At 37.9% G+C, this 17,548-nt stretch overlaps 1 protein-coding gene across 7 annotated transcripts in view; it reads left to right on the plus strand.

The window, feature by feature from the left end:
- Positions 1-17,548, plus strand: part of VTI1A (vesicle transport through interaction with t-SNAREs 1A) — a 357,353-nt gene that overhangs the window by 200,579 nt on the left and 139,226 nt on the right. For 5 of the 7 annotated variants that reach the window (XR_003790572.1, XM_029201287.1, XM_029201289.1 and 2 more), the window contains 2 exons: positions 1,276-1,346; positions 2,041-2,102. Coding sequence is in view for 6 of the 7 variants with exons in the window: in XM_029201287.1 (XP_029057120.1) it covers positions 1,276-1,346; positions 2,041-2,102 (133 nt within the window). In the remaining variant the exon portion in view is untranslated. Of the gene's footprint in view, positions 1-1,275; positions 1,347-2,040; positions 2,114-17,548 lie in introns of all 7 variants that reach the window. The other 2 variants (XM_029201291.1, XM_029201292.1) reach the window with 1 other exon arrangement.

Consider the following 17,548-nt stretch of genomic DNA (forward strand, 5'->3'; position numbering starts at 1 on the left):
TCCTGAAGAGGCTCTGGCCTGACACCCAGCTGGAGCACCAAGACCCTTAGCAGTCCTAGTCTTCTCGAATCTTGAACACAAATTCAGAGCAACATTGGGATTCAGATAATCTGCTCAGGCCACCCCCTCCACACAGGTTCCCAGAGAGCCTTCTCCAAGCCCCTGAGGATGGAGGTTTCTTCCAGGTCTGAAATGTTTTAGTCTTTCTTCCTCACCGCTTATATGAATTTCACCTCTTCTTACAGACCTAATCCCAATTTCTCCAGGAAGTCTTATCTGATTTCTCCAGGCTACAGCAGATATCCTCCTTGTCTGCTAGTGTTGGAGGGTCTCCTGCAGAGGCGGGAGGCGGCTGTGGCTCACTGCGGGGACAAGGACACTCTAAAATTGCTATATTATATTGATTAAAGGAATTTAATGTCATGGTAATACCTAATAGTATGATAAAATTGAATATTGCAATTGTTATGCAAAGAAAGAAAAATGCAACTCTAGTTGTTTCATACTTCTCTGTTATTGGTGTCATCTTCCATTTTTATGATGCCTTTACTGGGAACCACATATCCAATTTTACCTTAAGGATAAATTGTATGGAGTTAGTAATAAAAAGCTAACGTCAATCTGAGAGGAGATAATATACTAAGAATGCACCATCCTAGGAAGAATTTGCAGTTTGTATAGGTGTCAAAAATATAATTTATGTTATTGTATTTAAGCAATTCTTATTATTTGGATTTTTCTATCATGAAAGGAATATACAGTCCTTTTTTTTGATGTGCCATGAAATATGAACTCTAATGTAACATTTATACTTTAACTGCTAAATCATCTCTATTAGCTTGGGAGTTCATGAGTGGAAGGGCTTGATCTTGGTTACTGGCCATGTCCCCAGCATCTACCCCTGGCGCAGAGTAGGGCCTCAGTGATTATTCATTGAGTGCATTGATTCTTGGGTACTATACAATTATGTGCATTTGTGTCGTACTCAATAGCTTTCAAAACATTTTTAGTTAGGTTATCTCATTTGACTATAACAACAATTTTGTGAGAAAGTTAGGACAGATATTTTCTTCCAATGAATAAAATTGCAGTTCAAGTGGATTATGGAAGACCTAGGTTAGGAGGGTGTCGGGGTCATAATAATCTGTTGTTTTTTTATATTGATCATAAGCATTCTATAAATTCTGCGCCTGTTGTCCTTTTGTTACTTCTGAAGTTTTTTTTTTCATTTGCACCCAAAGTCATCTTCCCTAACTCAAATTTTCTTGTCCATAGAACAAATTGGCCAGGAGATGTTGGAAAACCTCAGTCATGACAGAGAAAAGATACAGAGAGCACGTGAAAGAGTAAGTAGAAGTGCTACAATCTTTTCACAAATTCAGTAAATGAAAAGACAAAAAAATAAATGAGTATAAGGTCTTGGACATGTGCATAGACAGTAACAATTACATTGGTGTAAGCATGTGTAAAAATGGCTAGGGTGAAAGAGGGATATAGAGTTGGGGTGAGGGGAGTGTGGGATGGAGAAGGAATAAGCTGACTCTTCATGCCTCCATCCCAGAATGCCCCCAGGTAGATATTTTATTTAACACTATATCTAAGGAGAAGATCACTGAGGAAGATTTTGTGATATGTCAGGTCTTTCAGAGCAGAAGCTAAAAATATTGATCTCATCTTCCCTCAATTCATTTTGCTTCCATTTATATCTCTAGGACTGTGTGCGTTCATAGGGTGGAAATATTAATTAATTACCAGAAATAAATTAAACTTTGTCAGCCTGTGAGACATTTGCTTTTATATCCTGTTCAAGTATCCAATTTAAAGCTCCTGGGGTTATCTAGTATATGTAATTTTCTAAATCTAAGAATTTTCAGAGATAATGTAGGTGTCAAAAATGTACTTTAAAATATTTAAGCATTTTTTTATGAATTGGATTTTCCATCATGAAAGAAAATTGTTGTTTGCCAGTGCACTTTAAAAATAATCTAATTCCATGAAGTTTCCTTTTGTTCTGTTTTAATGCTGCTTTTCTCCTCCTAGCTTCGGGAAACAGATGCTAACTTGGGGAAAAGCTCCAGGGTTCTGACAGGGATGTTGAGAAGGTAAGAGCCAGGTAGGGACTTATCTTCCTCTCTCTCTCTTACTTTTTTTTAAGTATATTTTTCATCTCATTGCAACCGGGCATGTTCCAGGCACGCGAGCTTCTGCTCTTAGTACCCTGTGTCAAGAACCTTTTGAAATGACAGAGCACTGATATTAACTCTCGTCTGGACAGGGACACACACTGAGTAACTTAGATTAGAGAGAAGGTTTGAGCTTGGGGGGTTACCTCAAGCTATGGAAAAAATTAGGGTTAGACATGAAGTATTTTTTCATAGCCTGAGGAAGGCCCCATGGCAGGAGCAGACTGATTTTATTTTCTATTTTGATAGCCTCCTTGCTGTAGAGGGAATGGTGGCCTGCAGTACCAGGAGCACACTTGGTATTAGCTTTACCTCTGTTGCTTTGTTTTCATTTCTTTTTTAAGAGAGTCTGGGGAAACATCCTGACTTTATGTATACTTAAAAAAGATTTTTTTAATTTAAAGGGTATCTGAATAATGTGCAGTCACATGTGCGAGCAAACAAATGTTAATGTTTTATATGTGAAACTAACCTTTGATTGATGGAAGATATTTGGGAGAGTATGTGAAAGTAAATGAATGCACGTAGGTAACATTCTACGTTCTGTAATTTTGGAGGGGAGTGAGAAATGTTTTCATTGTTCCGAAAATTGGGGTCGCTTTTGACTTAGGTATATGCAGCATGGAATTATTGCATTCAGAATCTACCAAATAAGACTATCATCTAGCATAACCTTCAGTTTGGAACTGTGGCTAGAAATATGAATGAGCAATGTTGAGAATCGCCTCTAGAATAGCTTAATTGGAATTTTAAAAAGAGAGTCTTGTTTATCATTGATGCTATAGTGACAGCTATTTGAGGGTAAGTACAGTCCTCTCTGATCATGTGTCCATGTATAGTCATTTGCTAAACGTATGTTTGCTGCGTTAGAGTTTGATAAGAATCAATCAAAGGTATGGTCACTTAGTCTTCTATAGGCCAAAGTAGCGATGTGATTCCTCTATCAGGCTCCTCAGGAGCAAGGTTAAGTTCCTGGGACACTTCCAGCCCACGCTGACACCACTCCACATGCCCCTCCTTCTGCTACACCCACAGTCCCCAATTCAAAACCATAAACCACCAAATTCTCAGATTAGGGGTAATATGTAAACGACCTAGAAAAATTCAAAACCCACAGAGAAGTGGCAATTGAAAGGAATGCTTCAGTGCATATAAACAATAAAAAAGAAAAAAAGGGGAAAATTCTCTGTTGCTTCCCTGGGAGGGCCCCTGCAATGTGAGCTGTAACGAATATTCTGCATATGTCTCCATTTTGTCAAATCTCATTAAAGAGTCCTCCCGCTTTATGTCAGTTGAGCTGTCCAGAAATCATTCATCATTTTTAGTGTAAAAAAAAAATCATGTGGTTATTTAAATAATATCATATTAATGTTAAAGTTCAGCTGTCATTTAATGGTATGGCTTAATCAGACGTAGCATTTAGGAAAAATAGTTTATCCAGGCTCTATGTGGCTTTCAGGTTGGCAGATTCAAATAAGGATTTATGGGTTTCTAAACCAACGTATTTCTGTCCACATTTCTGCTTGATGTACCTCACCCTTTTGTGCAGGACACTGCAGACAGTTATTTCAGCAAATAACGCATCTCCTCATATTGTGTTTGAATAAATTTGCAAGTCATTTAGAGAGGGTGAAGCACAAACCAATTCTGTAACCTTTGACTGGGCTTTCCTTAGAAAAATCATACTAACAGGGTTGTTTCATAAGCCTACAGAAGAAAATTACTCTGCTGAAATCTTCTTGGGGTTCTCTTTGTAGGCAAACTCAGTCAATCACTGACTCATCTCCTTTTGGGCTCTGTCTAGGGTATGAACAGAAATAAAAATCCCCAGATGGACATCACCTTTTGCTAGGTCTGAGCCAAGGAAACTCTTAAGTCCACCTGTGCACATTGGTAACTGTGTTTTTCACTAAGCACAACTGGGATCTTGGTATCAGCCAAGGTATCCAGGTACTTTTAATCAATGCTATAACCTGAGTCTTCGGGAACCAAATGTAGATGGTGGTTTTGGTTTAGTTTCTAATTACTATCCCACATGATATACAATTTATTTTGGACTTGGGAACAGGCAAAAATATTTTACCAACTTCTTCACTTCATTATTTTTTATTATTCCCTGGAAAAACAGTCTCTAGAAAGTGGAACCAGGGTTTATGTTTCTAATAGGAAGTCTTCTACTTACTGCTCTGATTTTGCTTCCTGTTACATCCCTCCCATTCACATGGCACTCACTTCCAGCACTGGTGGGGTTTTATTTCAGAAAGAGAAGTCACATTATCTTACCAAAATTACACAACTGTATCATGTGTCAACAGGTGCTTCTGATTTAAGAAAAGTTATAATATTGAAAAGTGTGCTTCTCTGTATAAATGTATAAATACATACAAGAAATGAATGTCCTCTTTGTTCAGGGTAGGTGTTTACCTGCATATAACATAAGCTTCTTGATTTTCATATGATAAATTCTTTATGACCGAAGATAGTTAAGTATTCTACAATATACCAAACCAAGGAATTATTTTATTTAAAAGAAAGACTGCTGATTATTTTTAATTTTTTAAACTTAGGTTGTTTTTAAATTTGTAAAATGAACAGGAATGGTATATCATGGTCCCTCATTTGAGTCATTTTGCTAATATTGATTAGTTTATTGTGAAGACAGGTGAAACCAGTGTTCCAGCAGTGCCAAAGTTTGTACATAATCCACCCGATTTTCTAAGAGTGACTAAAGGTAGATAGGGAAATAAAAATGAGTAAGTGGCAGCCACTACCATTTGTGCTTTTTAATCTTTCATTAACTTCAAATGGGGTAAAAAAAAATTTTTTTTCCTTCCTTCCTTCCCTCCTTCCTTTCTTCCTTCTTTCCTTCCTTCCTTCCTTCCTTTCTTCCTTCCTTCTTTCCTTCCTTCCTTCCTTTCTTCCTTCCTTCCTTCCTTCTTTTCTTTTTTTCTCCTTACTCACTTCCTCAGTAAATATTCAGTAAATATACTGAATACAAGGACTTGGGGCTCCTCAAATGAAATCAGTTTGGATCCTTGCCTTCGGAGTACTTCAGTCTAGTAGAGAATATGTGCATATAAAGTGGCTCAGGAATTCATAAAAGTATCTCATTTTCAAGGAAGCTATGGAAGATTCTACAAGTCCAGTTAATCCTTACTGATCATTAAAAAGGGTGCCAGGAAAACAAAGAACCAATAGAAAATATGATTTCAGTAGCTATACAACCAATAGGTTTGAAAACAATAGAGAAATAGAGGATGACTTACGGAATCATAAGTTTTGAAAGAAACTAAACTATGCAGAGAATATTGAGACATATCTAGTGAGAGAACAGCTGATTCAACCTAAATAAATGTTCTTCATGTAACTGTACTATATCACCAAAAGAAAGAAAACAAAGGAAAAAACCAGTCCGTTCAAACTTATATTAGTAAAACTTGACATCGGAATGCAGATATAGCTGATTTCCTGAAAAGTAATTTTTATTCTGTCTTGACATAAGATGAAGAGCTACCTGGGGATAAACTGTTCATTTCCTGACTCTGTAGACAGAGTTTTAAATAAAGTGGTATTCAGATAATAATGAAAATTGTCGTGAAACAAATGACCATTCATGCAATGACGGGGGTCAAAAAAAAGGATTTTTCGTTGACTTCCAGAAAATTAGACTGTCATTAATTGGTTGTCTTTAAAGTGCCTCAGGTAGCACTGAGAGGCTTCAGTGTTGCTCTCCATATATATTTGCCTGTACGTGCATGTTGGTGTGTATATTTTTTCCTATACATTTGACTGGGAGGTCTTATTAGATCAAACAGTACCAGCAGGAAGTGAAAATGAAAACAGAAGTTTTCAAGATTTTCAGTCAGCAAACAAAGGACATCATGATTCTATTTTCTTTTTGCCTCTGAAGAGTGAATAACTTATCAGTAATTGTATGTTTGTTTCTAAAAGTATCTAAAGGATTCCTTAGAAATTTGAAATTTGAAATATAATTTGAAATCTCTGTCGACATAAATTTGGAGGACATGTTACAAGTTTATGTTGACCCATTGACCACATGTATATGCCGGCAAAAGACTTATGAAAGGAAATGACATATGTAACATTTTTTAAAACACCTTTTCTGTATGATTATCTTAATATCAAACAATTTTCTCTCTCGTGCACACTACCAATATTTGCTACTAGTATTAGTATTTACACACACACGCACACACAATACAGAATAGCAGAATTACACACACAATAGCAGAATGTTTCCTTGAAAAAGTGAATTCTGCTTATCCTTCCATCATGTATGTAGTAACTTTCTTAAATAGGTAGCTGTTGAGAGGTGTTTTGTAACTAATCTATAATATAAACAAAACAGATGGGATTAAATGAAGTTGATGCAGCTATCACTATTTATACATTTTTAATTGCAATATAATTGACTTATTATATTAGTTTCAGGTGTACTACATAGTGACTCAATATTTTTATACATTACAGAATGATTACCACAAATATAGTTACCATCTGTCACCATACAAAATTATTATAATATTATTGACTATATTCTCCATGCTGTATATTATATCCACATGACTTATTTATTTTATAACTGGAATAACTTAATCCTCTTACTACTTAATACATGTATTTTTGTTAGAGCTACTTCTGAGCCCATCTGGGGAATAACTGCCACCTATCATTGTTATCACATTTTACATTTTAAACATGGTTTTGTTGCTTTGGTAGGAAGACAGGTAAAAACATCTGGAAAACTTAAATGTACTGTCAGAATGATTCCTAAGGGTAAATATATCAGAAATACCAATGCAATTTCTATAAGCAATAGATATATAATTTTTTATTAAACAAACTTATTCTTAAAGAAATATGCTATGACTTTTAATCTTCTTTAAAAATTCGTCCCCGCCCCCCCATTTGCCCAGGAAACATTCTGTTATATTTTAATTGTTCTTATTGTGATGTCTGAAAATTCAGCAGTAGAGAGTTTTCAAGACTTGTGAGAAAAATGTCCTTGAGAATTTACTCTCAATTTTTATGCACTGCAAAGTGTCTTACATTTCTCTTTTTTTCTGGTTTTTGCTTTTCTCTCTTTATGTCATTTCTCTTTCTTGGCCTGCTTTTACTAGCTGTGAACATGAGTGGGCCCTGACTTGAAATTAGTACAGCAAAATCTTAGCCTCTAAGATATTCTTCAGTTTTTAATCAAGTGCTTATTCTTTCAGAACAAAATGATTCAGTTTGTTGCAGATCCTTTACACTTAACAGATTTAGGTTCTAAGCTTAGAATAATGCTACAAAGAGAAAATTATTTTTTAAAAACCTTGGTCCTTATTGTGTGAGTAAATTTATTACCATACACTTGACTCATTGCTTTCGTCCTATGACCCCTTCAAGGCTGACATGGGTGATGTTTTTACCAAATGAAAGAACGACTTTGGATTTCTTTATATATGTTTCTTTTTAATAACATTCTTGTAGCTTTAAACATAGAGTTTTGGTATTGTATTAGACATTCGAATACAGCATCTAAAGTTATCTTATCAGTGATAACTCTACCAGCTGCCTTAGGTGTGTGTCTAACCCTAACCATACTTTACACACATCAGATCTAATCCTTAAGAGCCCTGTGAAGGAAGCATCGTATCCCCATTTTACAGGTGAGAATAACAATGCTTAGTGAAGTAAACTATCAATAGTCATATACATAGAAATGTACAGAATTAGACTATGAACTTAGCTGTCTCTTTTTTTTTTAATTTTTTTAATTTTATTTTTTTATATGGCAGGTTCTTATTAGTCATCCATTGTATACACACCAGTGTATACATGTCAATCCCAATCTCCCAACTCATCCCACCACCACCACCACCACCCTGCTTTCCCCACATGGTGTCCATATGTTCGTTCTCTACATCTGTGTCTCAATTTCTGCCCTGCAAACCGGTTCATCTGTACCATTTTATAGATTCCACATATATGCGTTAATATATGATATTTGTTTTTCTCTTTCTGACTTACTTCACTCTGTATGACAGGCTCTAGGTCCATCCCCCTCACTACAAATAACTCAATTTTGTTTCTTTTTATGCATGGGTAATATTCCATTGTATAAATGTGCCACATCTTCTTTATCCATTCGTCTGTCGATGGGCATTTATGTTGCTTCCGTGACCTGGCTATTGTAAATAGAGCTGCAGTGAACATTGGGGTGCATGTGCCTTTTTGAATTATGGTTTTCTCTGGGTATATGCCCAGTAGTGGGATTGCTGCGTCATATGGTAATTCTATTTTTAGTTGTTTAAGGAACCTCCATACTATTCTCCATAGTGGCTGTATCAATTTACATTCCCACCAACAGTGCAAGAGGGTTCCCTTTTCTCCACACCCTCTCCAACATTTGTTGTTTGTAGATTTTCTGATGATGCCCATTCCAACTGGTGTGAGGTGATACCTCATTGTAGTTTTGATTTGCATTTCTCTAATGATTAGTGATGTTGAGCAGCTTTTCATGTGCTTCTTGGCCATCTGTATGTCTTCTTTGGAGAAATGTCTATTTAGGTCATCTGCCCATTTTTGGATTGGGTTGTTTGTTTTTTTAATATTGAGCTACATGAGCTGTTTACATATTTTGGAGATTAATCCTTTGCCCATTGATTCCTTTGCAGATATTATCTCCCATTTTGAGGATTGTCTTTTCATCTTGTTTATGGTTTCCTTTGCTGTGCAAAAGCTATAAGTTTCATTAGGTCCCATTTGTTTATTTTTGCTTTTATTTCCATTACTCTAGGAGGTGGATCAAAAAAGATCTTATTGTGATTTATGTCAAAGAGTGTTCTTCCTAAGTTTTCCTCTAAGAGTTTTATAGTGTCCAGTCTTACATTTAGGTCTTTAATCCATTTTGAGTTTATTTTTGTGTATGGTGTTAGGGAGTGTTCTAATTTCATTCTTTTACATGTAGCTGTCCAGTTTTCCCAGCACCACTTATTGAAGAGGCTGTCTTTTCTGCATTGTATATCCTTGCCTCCTTTGTCATAGATTAGTTGACCATAGGTGCGTGGGTTTATCTCTAGGCTTTCTATCTTGTTGCATTGATCTATATTTCTGTTTTTGTGCCAGTACCATATTGTCTTGATTATTGTAGCTTTGTAGTATAGTCTGAAGTCAGGGAGTCTGATTCCTCCAGCTCCGTTTTTTTCCCTCAAGACCACTTTGGCTATTCGGGGTCTTTTGTGTCTCCATACAAACTTTAAGACTTTTTGTTCTAATTCCGTAAAAAATGCCATTGGTAATTTGATAGGGATTGCATTGAATCTGTAGATTGCTTTGGGTAGTATAGTCGTTTTCAGAATATTGATTCTTCCAATCTAAGAACATGGTATATCTCTCCATCTGTTGGTATCATCTTTAATTTCTTTCATCAGTGTCTTATAGTGTTCTGCATACAGGTCTTTTGTCTCCCTAGGTAGGTTTATTCCTAGGTATTTTATTCTTTTTGTTACAATGGTAAATGGGAGTGTTTCCTTAATTTCTCTTTCAGATTTTTCATCATTAGTGTATAGGAATGCAAGAGATTTCTGTGCGTTAATTTTGTATTCTGCAACTTTACCAAATTCATTGATTAGCTCTAGTAGTTTTCTGATTAGCTCTAGACAGTTTTACTTCTTCTTTTCCAATTTGTATTCCTTTTATTTCTTTTACTTCTCTGATTCCTGTGGCTGGGAATTCCAAAACTATGTTGAATAATAGTGGTGAGGGTGGACATCCTTGTCTTGTTCCTGATCTTAGAGGAAATGCTTTCAGTTTTTCACCATTGAGAATGATGTTTGCTGTGGGTTTGTCATATATGGCCTTTATTATGTTGAGCTAGGTTCCCTCTATGCCCACTTTCTGGAGAGTTTTTATCATAAATGAGTGTTGAATTTTGTTAAAGGCTTTTTCTCCATCTATTGAGACGATCATATGGTTTTTCTTCTTCAGTTTGTTAATATGGTGTATCACATTGATTGATTTGCATATATTGAAGAATCCTTGCATCCCTGGGATAAATCCCACCTGATCATGGTGTATGATCCTTTTAATGTGCTGTTGGATTCTGTTTGCTAGTATTTTGTTGAGGATTTTTGCATCTCTATTCATCAGTGATATTGGTCTGTAATTTTCTTTTTTTGTAGTACCTTTTTCTGGTTTTGGTATGAGGGTGATGGTGACCTCATAGAATGAGTTTGGGAGTGTTCCTTCCTCTGCAATTTTTTGGAAGAGTGTGAGAAGGATGGGTGTTAGCTCTTCTCTAAATGTTTGATAGAATTCACCTGTGAAGCCATCTGGTCCTGGACTTTTGTTTGTTGGAAGATTTTTTATTTATTTATTTATTTATTTATTTATTTTTCGGTACGCGGGCCTCTCACTGTTGTGGCCTCTCCCGTTACGGAGCACAGGCTCCGGACGCACAGGCTCAGTGGCCATGGCTCACGGGCCCAGCCACTCTGCAGCATGTGGGATCTTCCCGGACCGAGGCACGAACCCGTGTCCCCTGCATCGGCAGGCGGACTCTCAACCACTGTGCCACCAGGGAAGCCCTGTTGGAAGATTTTTAATCACAGTTTCAGTTTCGTTACTTATGATTGGTCTGTTTGTATTTTCTGTTTCTTCCTGGTTCAGTCTTGGAAGATTATACCTTTCTAAGAATTTGTCCATTTCTTCCAGGTTGTCCATTTTATTGGCATAGAGTTGCTTGTATTAGTCTCAGGATGCTTTGTATTTTTTCGGTGTCTGTTGTAACATCTTTTTCATTTCTAATTTTATTGATTTGAGTCCTCTCCCTCTTTTTCTTGATGAGTCTGGCTAATGGTTTATCAATTTTGTTTATCTTCTCAAAGAACCAACTTTTAGTTTTATTGATCTTTGCTATTGTTTTCTTTGTTTCTATTTCATTTATTTCTGCTCTGATCTTTATGATTTCTTTCCTTCTGCTAACTTTGGGTTTTGTTTGTTCTTTCTCTAGTTCCTTTAGGTGTAAGGTTAGATTGTTTATTTGAGATTTTTCTTGTTTCTTGAGGTAGGCTTGTATAGCTATAAACTTCCCTCTTAGAACTGCTTTTGCCACATCCCATAGGTTTTGGATTGTCATGTTTTCATTTTCATTTGTCTCTAGGTATTTTCTGATTTCCTCTTTGATTTCTTCAGCGATCTCTTGGTTATTTAGTAACGTATTGTTTAGCCTTCATGTGTTTGTGTTATTTACTTTTTTTTTCCCTGTAATTGATTTCTAATCTCATAGCATTGTGGTCAGAAAAGATGCTTGGTATGATTTCAATTTTCTTAAATTTACTGAGACTTGATTTGTGACCCAAGATGTGATCTATCCTGGAGAATGTTCCGTGCACACTTGAGAAGAAAGTGTAATCTGCTGTTTTGGGATGGAATATCCTATAAATATCAATTAAATCTATCTGGTTTATTGTGTCATTTAAAGCTTGTGTTTCCTTATTAATTTTCTGTTTGGATGATCTGTCCATTGCTGTAAGTGAGGTGTTAAAATCCCCCACTATTATTGTGTTACTGTCAATTTCCTCTTTTATAGCTGTTAGCAGTTGCCTTATGTATTGAGGTGCTCCTATGTTGGGTGTCTATATGTCTATAATTGTTATATCTTCTTCTTGGATTGATCCCTTGATCATTATGTAGTGTCCTTCCTTGTCTCTTGTAGCATTCTTTATTTTAAAGTCTATTTTATGTGATATGAGTATTGCTACCCCAGCTTTCTTTTGATTTCCATTTGCATGGAATATCTTTTTCCATCCCCTCACTTTCAGTCTGTATGTGTCCCTAGGTCTGAAGTGGGTCTCTTGTAGACAGTATATATATGGGTCTTGCTTCTGTATCCATTCAGCAAGCTGTGTCTTTTGGTTGGAGCACTTAATCCATTCACGTTAAAGGTAATTATCGATATGTATGTTCCTATTATCATTTTCTTAATTGTTCTGGGTTTGTTTTTGTAGGTCCTTTTCTTCTCTTGTGTTTCCCACTTAGAGAAGTTCCTTTAGCATTTGTTGTAGAGCTGGTTTGGTGGTGCTGAATTGTCTTAGCTTTTGCTTGTCTGTAAAGCTTTTGATTTCTCCATAGAATCTGAATGAGATCCTTGCTGGGTAGAGTAATCTTGGTTGTAGTTTCTTCCCTTTCATCACTTTAAGTATATTATGCCTTCCCTTCTGGCTTGTAGAGTTTCTGCTGAGAAATCAGCTGTTAACCTTATGGGAGTTCCTTTGTATGTTATATGTCATTTTTCCCTTGCTGCTTTCAATAATTTTTCTTTGTCTTTAATTTTTGCCAGTTTGATTACTGTGTGTCTCGGCATGTTTCTCCTTGGGTTTATTCTGTATGGGACTCTCTGCACTTCCTGGACTTGGGTGGCTATTTCCTTTCCCACATTAGGGAAGTTTTCGATTATAATCTCTTGAAATATTTTCTTGGGTCCTTTCTCTCTCTCTTCTCCTTCTGGGACCCCTGTAACGCGAATGTTGTTGCGTTTGAGGTTGTCCCAGAAGCCTCTTAGGTTGTCTTCATTTCTTTTCATTCTTTTTTCTTTATTCTGTTCGGTGGCAGTGAATTCCACCATTCTGTCTTCCAGGTCACTTATCCGTTCTTCTGCCTCAGTTATTCTGCTATTGATTCCTTCTAGTGTGTTTTTCATTTCAGTTATTGTATTGTTCATCTCTGTTTGTTTGTTCTTTAATTCTTCTAGATCTTTGTTGAACATTTCTTGCATCTTCTCAATCTTTGCCTCCATTCTTTTTCCGAGGTCCTGGGTCATCTTCACTATCATTATCCTGAATTCTTTTTCTGGAAGGTTGCCTATCTCCACTTCATTTAATTGTTTTTCCTGGGGTTTTATCTTGTTCCTTCATCTGGTACATAGCCCTCTACCTTTTCATCTTGTCTATCTTTCTGTGAATGTGGTTTTTGTTCCACAGGCTGCAGGATTGTAGTTATTCTTGCTTCTGCTGTCTGCCCTCTGGTGGATGAGGCTATCAAAGAGGCTTGTGGAAGTTTCCTGATGGGAGGGCCTGGTGGTGGGTAGAGCTGGCTGTTGCTCTGGTGGGCAGAGCTCAGTAAAACTTTAATCCACTTGTCTACTGATGGGTGGGGCTGGGTCCCCTCCCTGTTGGTTGTTTGGCCTGAGGCGACCCAACACTAGAGCCTACCCAGACTCTTAGGTGGGGCTAATGGCAGACTCTGGGAGGGCTCACACCAAGGCATACTTCCCAGAACTTCTGCTGCCAGTGTCCTTGTCCTCACTGTGAGACAGAGCCACCCCCCCACCTCTGCAGCAGACCCTCCAACACTAGCAGGTAGGTCTGGTTCAGTCTCTGTGGGATCACTGTTCCTTCCCCTGGGTCCCGATGCGCACACTACTTTGTGTGTGCCCTCCAAGAGTGGAGCCTCTGTTTCCCCCAGTCCTGTCAAAGTCCTGCAGTCAAATCCCACTAGCCTTCAAAGTCTGATTCTCTAGGAATTCCTACTCCCGTTGCCAGACCCACAGGTTGGGAATCCTGACATGGGGCTCATCTTGAACCAGTCTTCTTTAATTTATTTAATTTATTTATTTTTGTCTGCGTTGGGTCTTCATTGCTGTGCACGGGCTTTCTCTAGTTGTGATGAGTGGGGGCTACTCTTCGTTGCAGTGCGCCGTCCTCTCACTGCGGTGGCTTCTCTTGTTGCGGAGCATGGGCTCCAGGCGCGTGGGCTTCAGCAGTTGTGGCACGCAGGCTCAGTAGTTGTGGCTCATGGGCTCTAAAGCGCCAGCTCAGCAGTTGTGGCGCACGGGCTTTGTTGCTCCGCAGCATGTGGGATCTTTCTGGACCAGGCCTCGAACCCATGTCCCCTGCATTGGCAGGAGGATTCCCAACCACTGCACCACCAGGGAAGCCCTAGCTATCTCTTTTGAATGCACTACACCAAAGGTTCTCAGAGTCAGTTTTCACTAACTAGTAGTGAAATGAGAAGAGTTAAAACAAACTAGTGAGTTTTCATTATGCCAATTGTTACTGTTATCTGCTCTCTTTGTCATGATTCCATTTCTTCTGTAAAATAATTGTGATAGTCAACAATTTCCTTAAAATAGTTGATTGTTACAGCAAATGGAAAAGGAAACCCTTGGAAGGGCTAAACATTAGCAATCAGTTTTCCCACCTTCCCCTCTCTCCCCACAGTTTACTGGTCTGGGAAATTCAGAATTTTAGGAGCCGTTATTCTACACCACACTCTATCTTTTAATAACAAATACCACTGCTACGCATGCACTCACCGATACCTCCTAGGTAGCAGTCACTGTTTTAGACACTTGGCATACATTATCTTGTTTCATCTTCATGACATCTCTGTAAGGCAGATACCATTACTCCCATTTTAAGAAATAAGGAACTTCTGTTACATTTTATCCAGCTCTGTAGAAGTGGTCTGCCTCCAGAGACTGTTTTTCCTACCGTGCTGGACTGTTACCCTTCTTCTATAGAGAATTAGTAGCCTCAGAGAGTCAGACAACCATTCTGGATGGTTCTTGAAAACAGTGAACAAACCCTTACTACATCCCACTATTTTGGATCGGTCCCCATTAATCTGTGATCTGATGTTTTAGACCTGGAACCTCATGTAGCAGATGGACACACGGACTGAGAGCAGTTACCTCAGAAAAATCCAGGGCTTTTACTAAAAAGGGGAATAAATCCTGGGTGGGCAAAAACAACAGATGTTATCTTAAGAATGTTTCAGGTGAACTTTTATCTCTACTCTGGCTCTCAGGTGAACTACCCCTCTCTTCATCAAGCCTTCATCAGTCTCCCAGCCAGAAACAAACTGTCTTTGCTCTGATCCTTCAGGGGAGTTTGTATTTCTCACAAGACTCTAACATCTTCTGCTTTGCATTGTGTGCATTGTAGTTAGTTATTAATGACCAAGTCTTTATTTTCTTCTAGATCTTTTTTATCCCCTCCCTCATCCCCCAAGGGACTTTATATGGTTCCCCACAATGTTGTGCAACCAGCTGAAATAAATAGGGGAGGATATCCCAGTAAAAGAGAAAACAAAACCAGGAATCGCTTTACTCCCCCCAAAGCATGGACTGTCAACAAATGCCTGTGCAGATATCCAGACAGGTGGAAAATGTCCTACCTGAAAGCAAAGCAGGCGACACAGTCAGAGGGCCCACGGTGTTAGATAAAATGAAAGTAACCTTTAGTTGAGGTCAAGCATAGCCTTTCATGCTGCTGAGACAGGCCTTGATAGACTGGTTACTGGGAGGGGGTGACAGTTCTCATGTCAGATCCCTGTCTGGAGGGGAATGAGGAGTTTCCGTGTGACCAGTTGTCTTAGGGGTCCTCAGGTCTGGAATGTAAGCCGCTGGCGGTCAGGAGCCTCATTGCATTTAGCACAGGGCCACGCTTCCCCGGCCTGGGCCTGGTCAATGAGTGGTCTTTGGAAGAATGGCTAAGAATAGTTTCAAAGTTGCTGTCTAGGTTCTTGGATGTAATTTAGTTGAAACCCCTTGGCTGCAATGTAAACATGTTCTTTCAAAGATAAAATAAGTAACTTAACAATAACAGACTATTTTTGTCCATTATTTAATCACAATGGAAAAACATCTTATACTTTCCTTGGTTGTGAGCCACAGTTTGAGCTAATTCTCAAATTACCTTTCTTTTATGATTTTCCCTTTTTTCCCCAGGAAACATGTCATCCTTTAATGCAATGTAGAATATGAAGGGTGCACGTCACCTTCACCATCAACACTTCCTTTGAATGCAGACTTGAGCTCTTAACTGGAAGCAGGGAGCCCTAGGCCTTCCTTATAAACAAGTAATGGAGCCCTCGACCCCCCTTGTAAAGGGCTATTTATTAACATATACCATCACCAAACAACATTTTACAGTTCCATGACCTCACACCGTTACACCACTGTCTGCTCCATGGTAAGCTGAGGGAGGCCTTTGGCCATCTGTTTCATTAAATACCAGAGGCAGTGAACGGTATCTGAACTTTATAAAGCAAGTGTCCGGGCTTCCCGCTTCACCAGTCTCCCCCTTCCTCTTCTGCTGCCACTGCTGCCGCCACTACCACCGCCGCCGCCGCCATATTTTTTTTGTTTGAACGCTCACATTGTAAATTAGTGTATTCACACATCAATTTTAAAAGGCTCACTGTGTTATAAGATGGGACAAAGCGAGCTCAGTAACAGCTCGTGCACAGTGCAGGTGGTCGAGCTAGCTGCTCCCTAGATCAAAAGTCAAACAACTGTGAATCTTCTTTTGAAAGTGCAGTTAGGGAGACAAGGCGAGGCTTATCTGCACAAACAAGAATGAGTTATAGATATACATCGCAAATGCAGGAGGACAAAAAGGGGTTTCATAATCTTGCAGGATAAGAAAACCTTCTAATGCTGAAAATTCTGAGAGCATCTCTGGAATATGTAGCCACTTTTTTCTTTCTTTCTTTCTTTTTCTTTTTTTTTTTTTTTTTTTTTTTGTAAAATTTGTTTTTTTTTGTGTGGCAATTGGTAATTATTATTTATGCTTTGGTGCTGTTCCTAAAGTAGCTAAGTTTTTTTTTTTAAGCCACGTTGGGGGCAGGAAATAGCTCCCCTTTCATGGCTGTATTTTATTTTTCAGCAGCATTTAAGGACAGACTCCTATTTATACCACACAAGCAGTTTTGTCTGTTGTAAACAAAGTAAGTGGCTGGGAATTGTGCCTTCCCAGAAATGTTTTCCAGGGAAGCCATAATAAGAAACAACTGTGTACATCTTGAGATTTTTGTCATCTAGGTATTAAGAAAGAATTCTTTGCATTCATGGAAACAAAAAAGAAATAAAACACTGTTTATAAAGAAAGATGTTCAATATCCAGAAATGTAATTAAAATATTTCTTAAACTGCAAAAGTTGGCCACCTTACTAGTAGTAATTGAGGTTGTTTTCTTTTCTTTTTTTTTAATTATCTCTAACATTTTTTGACAAGGTAGTAGCTGAAATGACAGGAGGCGTTTTCTTTTTTTAACCTCAATATGCTATTTAAAAAGTTAGTGGCTTCTTTTGTAAAATTATGTGAAGAACTTTGGAACTGAAGTATGAATATCAATGGAAAAAATGCAACAATGGTAAATTTTATGAAAAATTTTAAAAGAGCATTGAAGAGGCTTAGAATTATGAAAGAACAGCATAGTTTCTTATACAATTATAGATTACATAGGAAAAAGCCACTCTCCATCTTCTGATATCTTAATGATTTCATGATGAAAAAAAAGAAACCTATCAGCTTTTCAATTCTCAAATCAGTCAAAGGTGTCTGAATCAGGTCCCCA

The sequence above is a fragment of the Monodon monoceros genome, unplaced genomic scaffold (assembly GCF_005190385.1).
Source record: "Monodon monoceros isolate NGI ecotype Baffin Bay Population unplaced genomic scaffold, NGI_Narwhal_1 Super_Scaffold_4, whole genome shotgun sequence".
NCBI lineage: Eukaryota > Metazoa > Chordata > Mammalia > Artiodactyla > Monodontidae > Monodon > Monodon monoceros.